Here is an 18232-nt window from a genome sequence, read left to right as displayed (position 1 = left end):
GGGATAACTTGAGGCTCCGTCTCAAAAAAAAAAAAAAAAAATATTTCTTCTTTCAGAAGTTCCTTTCCAACAGCTGCAAAATGTCATTATTTACCATTTATTTTTTCCTTCATTGTTTATTCTAGAGTCTATATAAAAAGACTATTTGGGCTCCGTGCCTGTGGCTCAGGTGGCTAAGGCACCAGCCACATACACCTAAGGTGGCGGGTTCGAATCCAGCCTGGGCCCGCCAAAACAACAATGATGGCTGCAACCAAAAAATAGCGGGGTGTTGTGATGGGCGCCTGTGGTCCCAGCTACTTGGGAGGTGGAGGAAGGAGACTCGCTGTGAGCTGTGATGCCATGGCACTCTACCCAGGGGGATAGCTTGAGGCTCTGTCCCCCCCCCCAAAAAAAAGACTATTTGCAGGTGGCACCTGTTGCTCAGTGGGTTGGGCACTGGCCCCATACACCGACGGTGGCGAGTTCAAAATCTGGCCCCGGCCAAACTGCAACAAAAAATAGCTGGGCGTTGTGGCATGCGCCTGTAGTCCCAGCTACTTAGGAGGCTGAGGCAAGAGCATTGCCTAAGCCCAGGAGTTGGAGGTTGCTGTGAGCTGATGTCACAGCACTCTACCAAGGGCAATAAAGTGAGACTCTGTCTCTAAAAAAACCAAAAAAGACTATTTGCCCCTTAAAGATTTCCTATATTTTCTGTATAGTCATCTGAGATTTATTATTGTCTTGATATAGCATTTACAATAGAACCTGTGTAAGGTACCCAAGTAACTGTAACAAACTGGTCAACATATGGAGGTGGTCAACATAAGGAGCTAGGCCTGCTGTACTTAAGGTCAACTTAAGGAGGTGGTCAATGTAGAGATGTGGTCAACTATGAAGGTTCTACTGTATTTCTTTCTTTCTTTCTTTCTTTTTATTTTGAGACAGAGTTTCACTATGTCACCCTCAGTACAGTGCGTGCCGTCACAGCTCACAGCAACCTCAAACTCTTGGGCTTAAGCAATTCTCTTGCCTCAGCTTCCCAAGTAGCTGGGACTACAGGCGCCTGCCACAACTCTTGTCTATTTTTTATTGTAGTTGTCATTGTTGTTTGGCAGGCCCAGGCCAGATTTGAATCTGCCAGCCCCGGGGTGTGCGGCTGGCGCCCTAGCTGCTGAGCTCCTGGCACCAAACCTGCTGTATTTCTTTTTATTTTGATCCATTCTTTTTTTTTTTTGAGACAAAGTCTCTTTATATCGCCCTTGGTAGAATACCGTGCCATCACAGCTCATAGCAACCTCAAACTCTTGGGGTTAAATGATTCTCTTGCCTCAGCCTCCCAAGGAGCTCGGACTACAGGTGCCCGCCACTGTGCCCAGCTATTTTTTGTTGCAGCTGTCATTGTTGTTTAGCTAGCCTAGGCTGGGTTTGAACCTGCCAACTTCGGTGTATGTGGCTATTGCTGTAACCACTGTGCTACGGGCACCGAGCCTTGATCCATTCTTTTTATCTAAAAGTGATTTTCTTTAGTTGTTAATTATTTCATATTTCTTATTTATTAGTATACTACTTATTTATTCTAATAATCTTCTGATTATGTTTTCCCCACTCAGGTCTTAAAAACATTTATTTTATCAACAGTAGCTGGGGCCTCTCTTCAAGTTTGCTTCCTTTCTTTTCCTTCAAGTTTTGCTATTACCCATTTTCCGCTTTCCTATCAGCCCACGAAGTTTACTTTCTTCTTTCTTTCTTCTTAAGATATTTATAATAGTATAATACTTATTGCAATTTTCAACACACACAAAACTTTCTTTCCCACTGATTAATGTCATTTTTTTTCCTGGCTTTTTCTCAGTACAGAGAATCTTGGTTTTTAAGTTTATTTTTAGAGATGGGGGTCTTGCTATATTGCCAAGGTTGGAGTAGTTATTCACAAATGGGATCACAGGGCAGCCTTGAACTCCTGGACTCAAGGGATTCTCCTGCCTTCCTGAGCTGGGACTATAGGTACACATCACTGCAACTGGCCAGAATTTTAATTTTTGTTTTGTGTTATTTTTTTGCGACAGAGTCTTGCTCTGTCATCCAGTCTAGAGTGTAGAGGCATCATCATAGCTCATGGCAACCTCAAACTCCTGAGCTTGGGTAATCCTCCTGTTCAGCTCAGTGCCTGAGCTCAGAAGCTAGGGCGCCAGCCACATATACCAGAGCTGGTGGGTTTGAATCCTGGGACGGCCAAACAACAATGACAACTACAACAAGAAAAATAGCCAGGTGTTGTGGTGGGCACCTATAGTCCCAGCTACTTGGGAGGCTGAGGCAAGAGAATGGCTTAAGCCTAAGAGTTTGAGGTTGCTGTGATAAGCTGTGATGCCACAATATTCTACTGAGGGTGACACAGTAAGATTCTGTCTCAAGAAAAAAAAACATCCTCCTGCTTCAACCTCCTGAATAGCTGGAAATACAGGTGCCCACCATTATGCCTAGGTAATTTTTCTATGTGTGTGTGTGTGTGTGTATATATATGTTTTTTTTTTTTTTTAGCAGTTTTTGGCCAGGGCTGGGCTTGAACCCATCACCTCCGGTACATGGGGCTGGTGCCCCACTCCTTTGAGCCACAAGTGCCACCCTAATTTTTTTATTTTTTATAGACATGGAGTGTTATTCTTGTTCACACTGGTCTTGAACTCCTGGCCTCAAGCAATCCTCTTGTCTTGGCCTCCCAGAATGCTAGGATTACAGGGATGAGCCACTGTGCCCAGCCAATAATTTTGATTTTATGCCTTATCTTTTATTGTCTTCTAATTCCAGAAAATGCTTTTATATCCAGGGTGTACAGCACCACTACCCCCGAAGTCTGGCTCCTGCTGCTTTCCCCTCATTTACTACACACCAGCTGCACTGGCCTTCCTCCAGTTTCGGGACTCCCAAAGCTCCTTCCCACTGCAGAATCTTTACACACGCCCTCCTTGCCCTTACTTGTCATATGGACACCCTCTCATATTTCAGCATTCAATTTAAATGTTATCTCTTCAGAGACATGATCTCTGATCATCTTATGGGTCCCTCACTCCAAACACAGCATCCTGTTTATTCCTTTATAATACTAATTCCAATTTGTAATTATTTGTTTATTTATTTATTTTTTGCAGTTTTTGGCCGGGGCTGGGTTCGAACCCGCCACCTCCAGAATATGGGGATGGCGCCCTACTCCTTTGAGCCACAGGTGCTGCCCCTGTTCATTTATTTTTCATCATTTGTTTTTCCTACCAGATTGTAAGAGATGAGGGGGAATCAGACATGCTTGTTCACCACTGTATCCCAGCAACTAATATACACGTGGCACTTCATACAGGCTCAATAATACATGCATGAGTATCAGTCAGGACTGAAGGAAGCTCATACTGCCCCGCCCGTCAACACAGCAGGCACTACCTCTGTCACTCCTACTAAGAACAGTATTCAACTTAGCACAATGCCTGAGAGGGTGGGAAGTATCCCGTCTAATCGAAACGATAACTCCATCTAATACGATGACCCTTCCAGTGAGAAACATGTCCTCTCCTAGTGTTTTTAGTGTTATAGACCCTGGAGATCCGGAAGGCAGTTTCTCATCTCCAACTTAGGCCTTCCCTAGGGCAAATTACCATTATGAACTATGAAAATGAGTTGGAAGCAGGGCAAACATTTTTCAGTTGTGTCTTCGTTTTACGTGTGTGGATGTTTCACTGTGAAAATCTTTGTTTTACCTTTCTTCTGTCCTCTCGTGAACTTCATCAACAATGATATGGGTGACTCCTTGTAGAGTGATATCTCCTTCTAGCCTTCTCAGCAGCACTCCTGTGGTGCAGTATAACAGTCTGGTAGCTGAGGACTTACATATAAAAGGGCAATATAAAGCATTAATGAAATTTTTGAAGAAAGGAAACGCTTTACTGGCAAGCCATTCTGAATAGAGACAATGAATAGTAAAAGCACTAGTGATTCTATACTAAATGTACAGTTTCTTGCCAAGGACAATATTAAAAGTCTTTCTCCTTCATATCAAAATTTTAAGATTTTCATAAAAAGCATTAAATAGTTATTATGCAACATAAAAAAAGGTAAGTGACGAAATTAATTCTGAATTCTGAATCCTTATTTGATTCAGTGGATTAAGTCCCAGGTTCGAGAGGAAAACAGCATTTATGATCACTTCTGCCAATAAAAATAAAAGAAAAAATTAGTACAACCAAATAAAGAGCTTGTATATCAAATGTTTCCAAAAGAACTTCAGCCCTACTCAGTGAGGGTGGTCATTAGCATAAAATAACACGAGAAGATATATCCCAAATTGCCCATGAATCCCCCGACCCCCCAAACTCTTTATACATATAATATTCACAGATGAAAGCTGAAAATTACAAATTTCTGTTACCAGAAAATACACAGAGCATACAAACCTTGACACTTTCTAATCGAATCTGGTATCCCACGGTCAGACCCACCCTCTCCGCTCTTTCTTTAGCAACACGCTCGGCCACAGAGATGGCAGAGATTCGTCGGGGTTGGGTGCAGATGATATTAGCCACCTTCTCAGATGGCCCATTCAGAGACTCATCCAGAATAAACTGTGGAATCTGTGTGGTTTTCCCACATCTGTATGTCAAAAACAAATAAGTCCTAAAATGAAGTTTTCGAGAGCCAGTTAAATAAAGAAACAAGGAAGAAAGTGACAAGGTAATATAGACTAAAAGCTGTTCGACTCCAAGTATCTTCCAGGACTACTCATTGACTTACTACCTAGCACTGAGGGACTCTAAGAATTTGCACTTAGTTTAACAAGGTGATCAAATAATAATTCAGTATCCCATTTGTAAAATTGGGACTATTGAACAGATCAAGTTAAGACCTATAAAATCTCTAAGAATATGAACTCTACATATGAATCCTAAAGAAGAGGAGTATTAGCTTATGATTTTTAAAAATACTTTATATTTTTCCCTTTGATGCATACTGATTTAGCAATTAGAATGAGGTTAAAAAGATAAAGTAGAAAATATAGGAGTATTACTATATCAGTGAGTCTGAGGACCAATGTAATTACTAAATTATATACTCTTGGAGCTCAGCGCTTGTAGTTCAATGGCTAGGGCATCAGCCACATACACTGGAGCTGGCAGGTTTAAATCCAGCCCAGGTCTGCCAAACAACAATGACAACTACAACCAAAAAATAGCTGGGCGTTGTGGTGGGTGCCTTGTAGTCCCAGCTCCTTGGGAGGCTAAGGCAAGAGAATTGCTTAAACCCAAGAGTTTGAGGTTGCTGTGAGCTGGGACATCATGGCACTCTATTGAGGGCAACAAAGTGAGACTCTGTCTTAATGAATAAATAAATATATAAATACATAAATGAACTGTATACTCTTGAATGAAGAACTAAATTAAGCCTGCAATCTGCCCCTGACGAATAGGTTTGTATAATATAGGAGAGTGTGAAATAGGAAAAATAATGTACTTTTGGTTGTTCTTAAAAGAAAGATAAAAACTGTAAGGAAATCAGAATAAATTCAGATATTGAAAAGCTTTCAAGCTAAATGTTTTAGAACTATCCTTTAAATTTAAATATGAGCCTAGTTAAAAGTCTTCTGCTGGATCCCTTGCCTTAAAATTGTCTCAACATAGAAGTACATAGTATCTGTAAATTCCTGGGTAGATTTCTTTTCTTTTTTTTTTTTTTAATTGAGACAGAGTCTTACTTTGTGGCCCTCAGTAGAGTGCCATGGCATCACAGCTCAGAGTAATCTCCAACTCTCGGGCTTAAGTGATTCTTTTGCCTCAGTCCCCCAAGTAGCTGGGACTACAGGTGCCTGCCACAACACCATGCTGTTTTTTTGTTTTTAGCAGGCTGGGGCGGGGTTCTAACCCACCAGCCCTGATGCATGTGGCCAGGGCCCTACCCACTGAGCTATGGGTGCCGCCCCTTAGATTTCTGAGTTTTGCTTTTGTCTTTTTGTAATTTGGCTCTATAGAAGTTGCAATACTAGCTTTTGTGAAATATTTAATATTTGATAGGAAAAAGTACACATAACATCAAGTACAGGATTCTTAAAAGCAGAACTGGTTATGATAACCACATACATATAATATTTATAGACAAAAGCTGAATTATGAATAAACTGCATTCTTACCCAGTCATACCACTTATGACAACCACTTGGTGCCTGCTCAACAGTTTGAGAATGGTTTCTCTTTCTTCCCAAGCAGGCAGTGATTGTCTTTCTTGCAGAGTGGACTGGAACTGTCTGGAAGCCTAATAAAATCAAAGATGAGGAGGCATCAGTTGGGTTACTTTCAGTCAACTTTCACAAAGCTCTGAATCCAGAATCCATAGTTAGACCCACCCTTTTATCTGCTTGTTCTTAACAATTTGTTCAGAGGCAGAGAGATTTATTGGGGTTAGGTGCAGATGACTTTAGTCAGAAGGCTGCTCAGAGATTCAGCCAGAGTAAGCTGTGGAATCTACATAAGTTTCCGACATCTGAATAAACTGAAAGATCTTGTAAGTGAAAAATACTCTTCCTAGCGGGAGTCTATATACCAGCACAGTCTGAAAGAACTTTGTGTTTTGATGGAAATATTCCATACATGCACGTCCAAAATAGCAACCCCTGCCACATGTGGCTACTGAGTATTTGAAATGTGGATAGTGCTATTAAGGAACTAGATTTTTAATTTTAATATAAATTTTTTTTTGAGACAGGGTCTTGCTCTGTCTCTCAAGCTCAAGTGCAGTGGCATGATCACAGCTCATTGTAACCTCAATCTGGGCTCGAGAGATCCTCCTGCCTCAGCCTTCTGAGTAGCTAGGACTACAGGTCTGCACCACAATGCCCAGCTAATTTTTTAAATTTTTGGTAGAGACGGGTCTTGCTATATTGACTAGGCTGGCCTCAAGTGATCCTTCCTCCACAACCTCCCAAAGTGCTGGAATTACAGGCGTAAGCCACCACATGCAGCCTAATTAATATAAATTTAAATAGTCAACATGGCTGGCCCTGTACAATATCCGATTTTTACCTAATCAATATAAAAAGCACTTACTAAAGATGAACATCTTTTACATACTAATTTTTCTAACATAAATCACAGTTGTTTTTTTCTTAGAGACAGGGTCTTAACTATGTTGCCTAGGCTGGTCTTGAACTCCTAGGCTCAAATGCTCCTTCCACCCCAGCCTCCCAAGTAGTGAGACTACAGGTGTGCACTACTGTGCCCAGCTCCAAATCACAGTATTAACACTCCCTTCACATATCAGATTATCTGTCGTAGCAACAAAAACACATAATTCTGAGACTATTTGGTGCATATGTATGTGTTTGATATTTATAAGCTGTAGGATTTTCTAAAACCATCTATTGCTACAAAATGAAGACGATTTGGCACTTACTGTGGGTTAAGCACTTTATTTTAGCTCATGTGCTGTATGATACATCAAATTTGGTGTGTTTAACTGTGCAGTTACTGTATGATTCAGCAGTTCCACTCCTAGGTATACACCCAAGAGAAATGAAAACAGATGTTCACACGCACACCAAAAAAAAAAAGGAAAAAAATAAAACTATCTAATACACACACACCTGTTTGCTGTGGCATGTAGAAACTTTGAATGTTCAGGTAAGAGAGAACCAAAAGGATAGAAAGGAGAGTAGCCAAAGCTTCCTAATTAATTCTCCATCCCTTTGTCAGACATGAGGGAGGCAATGCGAGTCATTCTCTCAGCATGCCCTACCTGTTTTATTCGGAACTGCTTGCAGATTTTACCATTTTCAGCATGTACTGACTTTGCCTGCCAGTCATATCTTTTGGAAATCTTTTTCTTAAGGTTCACATAGCTTTCATTCTCTACTATAACTGGTGCAGGACCTTCATCCTCATCTGCCTCCTCCTCGAGTTCTGATTCTTTTTCAACTTAAAGGAAATAAAAGGAAACATTTTCAATATGGAGCCCTTTCTTCAGCAAAGGGGGAAGAAGTCACTGCTTGACAAATAGTAACAACAAAAATCATGAAATGGAGGAAAAGGTTAAAGCTTGAGTAAACTAGGTTCATTTGCATGAACTAATACTTCTGCTGCTAAAGGACTTAAAATACATCTTCAAATAAACTTTAATCAAGTACAAGCAGCTATTGTTAAACCACATTTAAAACAAAGGAATTAACATTCAAGGAAGGAAGAGTGAATGTTTCAACTATTTGCAAGTGTCTCCAAAATTATTCCATGACACAAAATAACCCAAATGATGAGTCCAGAAGCAAAATGTGGTACATCCACCTCACAGAATGGTATTCAGTAATAAAAAGGAAGGAAGTACTGCACAGGCCAGGCCCTGGGTGAACTTCGAACACACTATGCTGCGTGAGAGGCTAGGTGAAAGAAGCCAGTTTCGAAAGCCACATATTACAATTCCTTTTCCTCCCCTTTCCAATCTGAGGCTTTTTCCCTATGTATGATTCCATTCCTATGAAATGCCCAGAACAGGCAAATCCATAGAGACAGACTGCAGCTTAGTGGTAGGCAGGGGCTGGAGAAAGGGGAAAATGAGGAGAGACTGCTAATAGGTACAGGGTCTTTTAGGGGGGTGATGACAATGTCCTGGAATTAGAAGGCAGGCATGGTTGCACAACTATAAATATACTAAAGTCCATTGAATTGTATTCTTTGAAAGGGTAAATTTTAGAGTATGTACATTATATCTCAATCAAGCTGTTATTTCTTTAAAAGTCCTTGACACACAATTTGTCATTCCCCAAGGAATGTTTTTGAATGCCTGGTGCTAGAAGCTGGCACAAGAGTCAGGTGGCTGGTGAGTGAACTCAGTAAACTGTCCAGCATCCACATCTCATCAACCTCTATAACCCCAGAACTCCTGTGAAATAACAAAAACTTTTGTTTGTCTGGAAGAAAGGTGGCCACAACTAAGAGATAATTCTTTGATGAAAGCTGAAAAGGGGGTTTGCTTACAGTGTAAGAACCTGCAAGCAAAACTGGACCTGGACAAAATCAGAAGCTAGCACAAGCATTTCTTTTTCTTTTCTTTTCTTTTTTTTTTTTTTGGAGACAGGGTCTTGTTCTGTGTCTCTGGTCTAGAGCACAGAGGCATCATCATAGCTCACGGCAACTTCACACTTCGGGTCTCATGTGATAGCCAGCCCTACACTAATGAGTTTGGGGGGTCCAGTACACTAAAGGCAGGAGGGTACAGACAGTGGGATAGAAAGAAAAATATCTCTGAACTCATTTGAAATATGAGGCATATATACAAAACCAAGTGAATTAAAGGCATATATACAAAACCAAGTGAATTAAAGAAAAATATCTCTGAACTCATTTGAAATATGAGGCATATATACAAAACCAAGTGAATTAAAGGAAACAGATTTTTTTTTTTTTTTTACAGTTTTTGGCCGGGGCCAGGTTTGAACCCACTACCTCCGGTATATGGGGCCTGTGCCCTAGTCCTCTGAGCCACAGGCACCACCCTAAATGAAACAGATTTTCCGAGAAGATACCTTAAGATTCTTTCAACCCTCAGAATTGATATAAAGTAAATTTATACATCACCACAAACTTTCAATTCAGGGAACCCAAACACAGTGACACAAATGGGCCTCACAACTAAATTTCAGGCATGATTATCATTCAAGGGATTTTCATTCCCTTGGCCCATAGGACTGAAAGACTTGCTCAAGATCACCAGCGATCCTGGACTGGCCTCAGAAGCTTGATTCTAAATCCATATTCTGATTACCCTTCTCCACAACGCCCTCCACATGATCAGTACCTTACGTACCTTCTGGAATTTGATTCGAAATGAAATAATTACTTGGAATCACTGGCTTATAATAGGCAGGATTATTTATTCTGGTCCCAGAGGATACTGGCAGAAAGTTCACAGGAGGAACACTGTACTTGTGATGAGTATTTGTTAGTAACTTGATTATTTCTGATTCTTCCTCTAAAAGGGTTATCAAGGAATATACAACAGGTTCCGAAGTTTCTGCAAAGGTCAAGGCTTTGCCATAGAGGAACTCAGAAATATGTAAACGACAAGCCAGAGGTAGACTCTCATTGGTGGAATAAAATGCCACAAGGGGAGCTTGATAGGGATATCTGTGCTCTTTAGAAAAGCGAATTTCGAGTTCATATAAAAAAGATGCATCTTCATTAGCATTAAGATGAGAATCATCTACACTTCTTTCTATTCTTCCAATAATTTGATTTGGGGGCACTTCATGTTTGAATTTGCATTTTGATCCAAATTTACAATTTCCTCTGAGGTAAAATTTACAGATTTCAAGTGAAGTCTCTTGCATATTTTTGGTACTTTCCCTTTGCTTGGATTTGCAGAATTTACTTGTCAAATAATCCAGTTCTAATCCAATGGTCCAGACTCTGTTCTGAATTCTTTCTATAAATTTTTCTCCACAGATTGACTTGAGAGCAAATGCCTCTTCCTGTCGCTGTTCCACACACTCATCCAAGCTTATATGGCGAACTGCCTCAGAGATCTTCATCCTCTCTCCAAATGTCTCTGAAAAGCACTGGGTAAGCAGATGCTCCAGTGATGCCCCCACATCTCCATCACAAATCCTCAGGGCCGCCTGACAGTATTCAATATTAAAACCATACCTGTCAAGGACAAAACATGATAAAACAACATGTAAAAAGTACTATCACGTTACTGAAGAAAAATTCATTCAAATATGCGTACATGAAGTTATAACTATACATAGGTAGGGCTTGTATTTTGAAAAGGTGTCCCTGATAAATTCTCCTTAATCCTTTCATCCTAAGGAATATTAGGTATATCAGGCTGCCAGAATCCACATAATGGGAAAGGATACAAAGAGGGATAATTGGGTTTATATGATTTCAGTTTCCTTCTTCCCTAACTCCCATAAATGATGAAAACAATCACCTGGAAAGTTTTTGCACTGCAAATGGTGAGACTGTAAGTTCTGGAAGACGAGGCTCCATGAGGGCTGAGCCAGCATATTCCAAAGGATCAGAATCCGGAACATGGGAAGGGTCTTGTCCAGCTGGCCAGTACCGCTCATCATCACAACAATCAGGCTCAGCATCTTCCTCTTCCCCAGAAATGCCTCTTCTAGCAAAGGTAATATTGTTCACGTATTAGATATTAATTTCTACCTACTTCAAAAAGTAAGTTAACAAGGGTCTAACAATTTAATTCAAGGAGCCAAGGACGTAAGATCCTGATGATCACCAGTTGTTAATTCAGTTTTTCATTGGACTATTAACTTTTATCTTGGTGATTAAAATTTATCGGGCATTTATTAAGTGCCAAGTACTGTGTTAAATGTTCTATATGTACTAACTCTTGTTTATATTCCCACTAACTCCCATAGTTGCTATTGGAATCCCCATTTTTCAGACGATCAACTAAAACTCAGGATTAGTAAACTGCCTGCGGTTACAGAGTAAGGAGCAACAAGAAATTTTACCCCAGGCAGTCTGATCCCAAAGCCTGTGTCCCTTTTTTTTTAAGAGACAGAGTCTCACTCTGTTGTCCTCAGTAGAGTGCTGTGACGTCACAGCTCACAGCAACCTCCAGCTCTTGGGTTTAGGCGATTCTCTTGCCTCAGCCTCCCGAGTAGCTGGGACTATAGGCGCCTGCCACAACGCCTGGCTATTTTTCGTTGCAGTTTGGCCAGGGCCAGATTTGAACCTGCCACCCTCAGTATATGGGGCCAGCATCCTACTCAGTGAGCCACAGGCGCTGCCCAGAGCCTGTGTCCTTAACAATAGAAATATTGATTGTCCTCCCTCTCTCTCCTCATTCATAAAAGCTATCTCCGAGTTTTAGATTTGCTGCATCATTGCCTTTCCTAAATCTGAGACAGATAAGAGTTATATAGATAGGATGGAAATTGAGTTATTCATGACTACTAATTAATTCTGGAAAGTATTAAAAATTAATCAACTTCTCCAAATGAAATACAAAGCCAAAGGGTCAAAAGGCAATGGGAGGGGGAACAACTAAGATTTAAGATTAAAAACTGTTTCTCTTAGACAGATGGTCATGCAAAGTGAATGTTAAGACTTTATCTGAGGGGCCGGGTGACTTGACTCATGCCTGTAATCCTAGCACTCTGGGAGGTCAAGGTCAGTGGACTGCCTGAGCGCCCAGGTTCAAGACCAACTTGAGCAAGAGTGAGATCCTGTCTAAAAATAGCTGGGGTATTGTGACAGGCGCCTGTAGTCCCAGCTACTCAGGAGGCTGAAGCAAGAGAATGGCAAATCGCAAGAGTTTGAGGTTGCTGTGAGCTATGATGCCACAGCATTCTATAAAGGGCGACAAAAAAAAAAAAGAAAAGAAAGAAAGAAGAAAGGACTTCATCTCAACACTCAGTATTTGCTTCTAAGACTACTCGTTCACTACAAGGTTATATACCAACTACTGAACCCATATTAGTACTGTCCTGGAAAAAAATAAAGATAAAAAAGCAATCCATTGATATATTATTGCTCATGGAGTTGCATAACAAACACTCTAAAATGGTGGCTGAATGATTATTCCCATTATTTTTCGTGGCTCACTCTTGACTAATTACATAGCTACCACCAGACTAATCAGTATGAGTACAATGCTCCAAAGATGCACGGCACGGGAGCTTCACCCGCCAATATGTCTTCCTTAATATAATGATTTACTCAAATAGAATAATTTACTCAGATCCAGCATCAGCATCTTGTTCTTGCAGGTCTCGGAGAAGAGCTTTCACCTTCTCTTGATTCTCAGAAGTCATATGCAGAGTCTGAAGCGGCACTTTGGCTTTGGGTTTCCATTTGGGCCGCGTCTCTCCTTTGCTTGTGCTATTGTTACTAGGTCTGCAAAGGACACAAAGAGGAAAATTACACACTCATCTGTGATCAGAACTTTTACACTAATATGCACAACAAAAACTGGATTGTCAGTATCTTACAAAAGGTGACAAAGAATGTCAAGAGAGTCTCCATTTTCTGTAGTATTTGTCAGATTTCATTATATTGGAACCGCTGGAAAAACTAATCAAATTCTTAGTCATTGAATCTGATCCACTAACACAAGAATCCTCTGGAAAAAGAAATGCTAATGATGATTCTCTCTGCACTACAGAGAGAATGAAAACAAATCAGCTACACACAAAGAGAATTAATTTCATTCTATTACATATTCGGTACTCAATCTGAAAACAGTTGAGTTCCATTGGCCTAGAGGTGTCCAACCTTTTGGCTTCTCTCTGCCACACTAGAAGGACAATTGTTGTCTTGGGCCACTCATCAAATATGAAAACACTAACAAAATCTGATAAGCAAAAATAAAAAAAGGTCCATGCATAATTTCTGTGATATCGGCCACCAAAGCTAAGCAAAAAAGTCCTCATGTAATCTGCATGGGGCCAACAGGCTACAGGTTGCACATCCCTGCAACTGTTCCTAAAATACTCAAATTCTTGATTATAAAAATGATAATAATAAAAACATGTTCACTGTAGGAAAGTAAGGAACAAAGAAAACAAAAGTTACCCCAATCACATTATTCTTTTTCATGTATATTTTAATACAATTGCACAGCATATGCAATCTTTATAATTTGCTTTATATTCTTATCAAGATAGCACTGACCTTTCCCTAAAATTAAATACAGTGAACCTCTATAAATTGACCACACAAAGGACTATAACAAACTGGTTAACATATAGAGGTGGTCAACATAAGGAGATAGTCAAAATAAGGAACTAGGCCTACTGTACTGATCTGTATATGGGATACATGTCCAGTCCATGAAAATTAAATCAAATTAAGGAGATGGTCAATATAGGGAGGTGGTCAACTAAGGAAGTTCTACTGTGTTCTCCTATAACATAATTTTAAATGGTTACCTACAGATAAAGACATACTGAATTTTTTTCACCAGTCTTTTATTGTTGAAATTTTTTTTTTTTTTGAGACAGAGCCTCAAGCTGTCCCCCTGGGTAGAGTGCCGTGGCATTACAGCTCACAGCAACCTCCAACTCCTGGGCTCAAGCGAGTCTCCTGCCTCTGCCTCCCAAGTGGCTGGGACTACAGGCGCCCGCCACAACGCCCGGCTATTTTTTGGTTGCAGCCGTCATTGTTGTTTGGTGGGTCCGGGCTGGGGATTCGAACCTGCCACCTTAGGTGTACGTGGCTGGCGCCTTAGCCGGTTGAGCTATAGGCACCGAGCCTTATTGTTGAAATTTAAATTTTTTAGGGATTTCTTATTATTTTACAACAATGTTTTAAAGTATAACTTTATTCATTAATTCATCAAATAATTTTTTGTTTTTGGCATGTTCCTTATAAATTTTCACAAATTCTCAGTGCGCCAATTTGTAAATCATATTCTTTTAACTTTCAATTTTTTGGGAAATGAAAGAAAAATTTTCTGTATTTGAAAACCAACGTATTATTTAGACTTTGAAAGAACCACACAGTTATACTTGCAAAGCTGGGTAGCAGAGGAGAAAATTCAATTGGAGTTTATAACCACTTAGTTCTGAAAAGCACTTCTGAGAAGAAGTGCTACACCAAAACTATCATTTCCCCTGATTTTTTTTTTTTTTTTTTTTGGCTAGGGCTGGGTTTGAACCCTCCACCTCAGGCATGTGTGGCCTACCCTTTTGAGCCATAGGTGCCGCCCTCCACCAATTTTTTTGTTTTGAAAAATTTTAAATGTACAGAAATAAGCCATTTACCTAGATTCACCAACTGTTAACATTTGCCATACATATACGTGCATACACACATGTATTTCTCTTCCTCATTTTACCTCTCTATACATAACACAGGTATATACATGCACGCATTGGTGAACCATCTTAATGTAAATTGCAGACATTATATTCACCCTGAAGTACCACAGCATGTATTTCCTAAGAACAGAGATATGCTCTTACATAACCACAAAACCGTTATCATTCTCAATATATTTTATATTGATATAATATTATCTAATATACAATCTTTATTTATTCATTCATTCCCTTAGAGACAGAGTCTGACTTTGTCACCCTCCGTAGAGTGCCGTGAAGTCACAGCTCACAGCAACCTCAAATTCTTGGGCTCAAGTGATCCTCTTGTCTCGACCTCCCAAGTGGCTGGGACTATGGGCACTGCTTTAGTAGAGACGGGGTCTTGCTCTTGCTCAGACTGGTCTCGAATTCCTGAGCTCAAGCAATCTACATGCCTGGGCCTCCCAGAGTGTTAGGGTTACAGGAGTGAGCTACTGTGCCTGGCCTCAAAATGACCACTTTTGTTCTAGAATGGGAAAACATGTAGACTCTCTGGTTAAATATTAGATGGAGTATTTCCTTATTTTAGGGAGCATGTATGGGAACATGTTATCATGTAGGTAACACACACATCTAAAATCACGTAGTGCTGCAAGAGATTTAAACTAAAGGACTTGGAAACTGAAACCAACCAAGGGACTAAGATTCCTTTCTCCATCTCTTGCTCACTATGGGCCTAGATTCATTTAGTGGAAAGTTTAAATAACTTAAATGCTATTCACTTCCTTTTTTCTTTTTTTGAATGCATATCATTGAACTAATTTAAGTTAAAAGCATGTATGATGCAGTTAAACCATAGTTCTTATTTATATTCCTCTCTTACTAGGAGTCTGTTAATTCCATGAATGAATGTCTAGTGTGTACATGCATATAGCTTTAAAAAAGTCTCTCTCTTACAGTGAGCTATGATGCCACTGTACTCTGTTCAGGGCATAGGGTGGGACTCTGTCTCAACAACAAAAAAATAAAAAGCAAGGAAATAAAAAGAAAAAAATAAAAAATAAACAAGGAAATAAAAAAAAAAGTCTCTCTCCCTCTCTCTCACTAAAAATTCCAGTAAATAGCTCACAACGACTGAATTTTATATAGTCACATAACACATAATGTTTTGGTCAATGATGGACCACATATACTATGGTGGTCTAAGAGATTATAATGGGGCTGAAAAACTTCTATCACTGGGCGGCACCTGTGGCTCAAAGGAGTAGGGTGCTGGCCCCATATGCTGGAGGTGGCAGGTTCAAACCCAGCCCCGGCCAAAAACTGCAAAAAAAAAAATTTTTTTTTTCTATCACTTAGTGACAGCAAAGCTGGTAGCACAACACTTATTCAAGTGTTTGTAGTGATGCTGGTATATAAAAAAATCCACTGTGCTGCCAGCATTCTGGGAGGCTGACACGGGTGGACCGCCTGAGCTCATGAGTTGAAGACCAGCCTGAGCAAGGGCAAGATCCTGTCTCTAAAAATAGCCAGGTGTTGTGGCGGGTGCCTATAGTCCCAGGCACTCAGGAGGCTGAAGCAAGAAAATCCCTTGAGCCCAAGAGTTTGAAGTTGCTGTGAGCCATGATACCACAGCACTCTACCAAGGGTGACAAAGTGAGACTCTGTCTTGAAAAAAATATATAGTACATGCAATTGTGTATTGTATATAAGACTTAATAAAAATTATAAATGACTATTTTACTGGTTTATGTATTTACTATACAGTTGTCTCTTAGTATCTGTCTGTCCTTCAGATTCCAAAATCCACAGATGTTTAAGTCCCTAATGTAAAATGGTACATATAACCTAGACATATCCTCTCACATACTTTAAATCATCTCTGGATTAATTATCATACCTACTATAATGTAAATGCTATGTAAATAATTTAATGACTGTATTATTCAGAGAATAACGTCAAGGAAAATAATTTATACATGTTTGGTATAAACATAACCATCTAAGCATCCATTTTTTTTTCTAAATATTTTCAATTTGGTCACTTCATTCTGGTCAAGGGAACAATACAACAAAGTGACATTTCAATTCTAAATATTTATGCACCCAACTTAAATGCTCCTAGATTTATGAAAGAGACTTTCATTAGTCTGAGCAATACGATATCCCATAACCTCATAATAGCCAGGGGCTTTAACACCCTCTGGCAGAACTGAACACATCCTCTAAACAGAAACTAAACAAAGATACAAAGGACTTAAATGTGACCCTAGAACAAATGTGCTTAATGACATATACAGAACACACCATTCCAAAGCTAAGGAATATACTGTTCTCATCAGCCCATGGAACATACTCTAAAATAGATGACATCCTAGGGTACAAATCAAACCTCAACAAAATTAAAAGAACTGAAGTTATATCTTGCATCTTCTCAGACCACAGGCATAAATAAAGGTGGAACTCAACTCCAACAAAAATTGTCATCCCCATACAAAGGCATGGAAATTAAGTCCCATTCAGCCTGGGACTTATGCTGAATGACAATTGTATCAAGGAAGAGATAAAGGAGGAAATTGTTAAATTCTTTGAATATAACAATGAAGCAACAAGTTACCAAAGCCTGTAGGATACTGCAAAAGCAGTCCTAAGAGTGAAATTTATCACATTAGATGCCTGCATCTGAAAAACGAAGATAGCACATCAACAACCTATTGAATCATCTTAAAGAAATGGAAAAGGAAGAGCCATCCAATCCCAAACGCAGCAGAAGAAAAGAAATAACCAAAATTAAATCAGAAATACATGAAATTGAAAATAAAAGAATCACTCAGAAAATTGATAAAACAAAAAGTTGGTTTTTCAAAAAAACAAAATTGATAAGCCTTTGAGCAGATTAAGTAGAAACAGAAAAGTAAAATCTCTAATAACCTTAACCAGAAAGGAAAAACAGTAACAACAGATATCACACAGTTACAAGGGATTATGTACAAGTAGTTACATAGACTACCTATAATAGTCTTGTAACTGTGTGATATCTGTTGTATTGGTTTGCAGTCCTACCAGCAGTGTAAAAGTGTTCCTTTCTCTCCACATCCACACCAGCTTCTGCAGTTTTGAGATTTTGTGATGTGGGCCATTCTTGCTGGGGTTAGATGATATCTCAGCGTGGTTTTCATTTATATTTCTCTAATAATTAGGGATGATGAGCATCCCTAATTAAAGGAACACTAATCAGTTCCTAGAAGTGATAAAGAAATACAGTAACACCTCAGGATATAAACTCAATGTCCATAAATTAGTAGCCTTTGTATATGCCAACAGCCAAATTGAGAAGTGAAGCAAAGATACAATTCCCTTCATAGTATAGCTTCAAAGAAAATAGCTTCATAGCTTCATAGCTTCAAAGAAAATGAAATACCTAGGAATATACCTAACAAAAGAGGTGAAGGACCT

The 18232-nt window shown here is 39.5% G+C and overlaps 1 protein-coding gene across 2 annotated transcripts in view; it reads right to left on the bottom strand.

Moving 5' to 3' along the window:
• DHX57 (DExH-box helicase 57) overlaps positions 1-18232 on the bottom strand; it is a 90815-nt gene that overhangs the window by 59302 nt on the left and 13281 nt on the right. For both annotated transcript variants that reach the window (XM_003795672.2, XM_023516672.1), the window contains 7 exons: positions 12714-12872; positions 10939-11127; positions 9811-10649; positions 7750-7928; positions 6149-6270; positions 4422-4617; positions 3729-3853 (listed from right to left, as the gene is read on the bottom strand). In XM_003795672.2, coding sequence (XP_003795720.1) covers positions 3729-3853; positions 4422-4617; positions 6149-6270; positions 7750-7928; positions 9811-10649; positions 10939-11127; positions 12714-12872 — 1809 coding nt within the window. The remainder of the gene's footprint in view (positions 1-3728; positions 3854-4421; positions 4618-6148; positions 6271-7749; positions 7929-9810; positions 10650-10938; positions 11128-12713; positions 12873-18232) is intronic.

The sequence above is a fragment of the Otolemur garnettii genome, unplaced genomic scaffold, assembly GCF_000181295.1.
Source record: "Otolemur garnettii isolate 467f Iridium unplaced genomic scaffold, OtoGar3 scaffold00095, whole genome shotgun sequence".
Taxonomy (NCBI): Eukaryota; Metazoa; Chordata; class Mammalia; order Primates; family Galagidae; genus Otolemur; species Otolemur garnettii.
The sequence above is the reverse complement of the archived record's forward strand: the minus strand, read 5'-3'. Positions and strand labels throughout refer to the sequence as shown.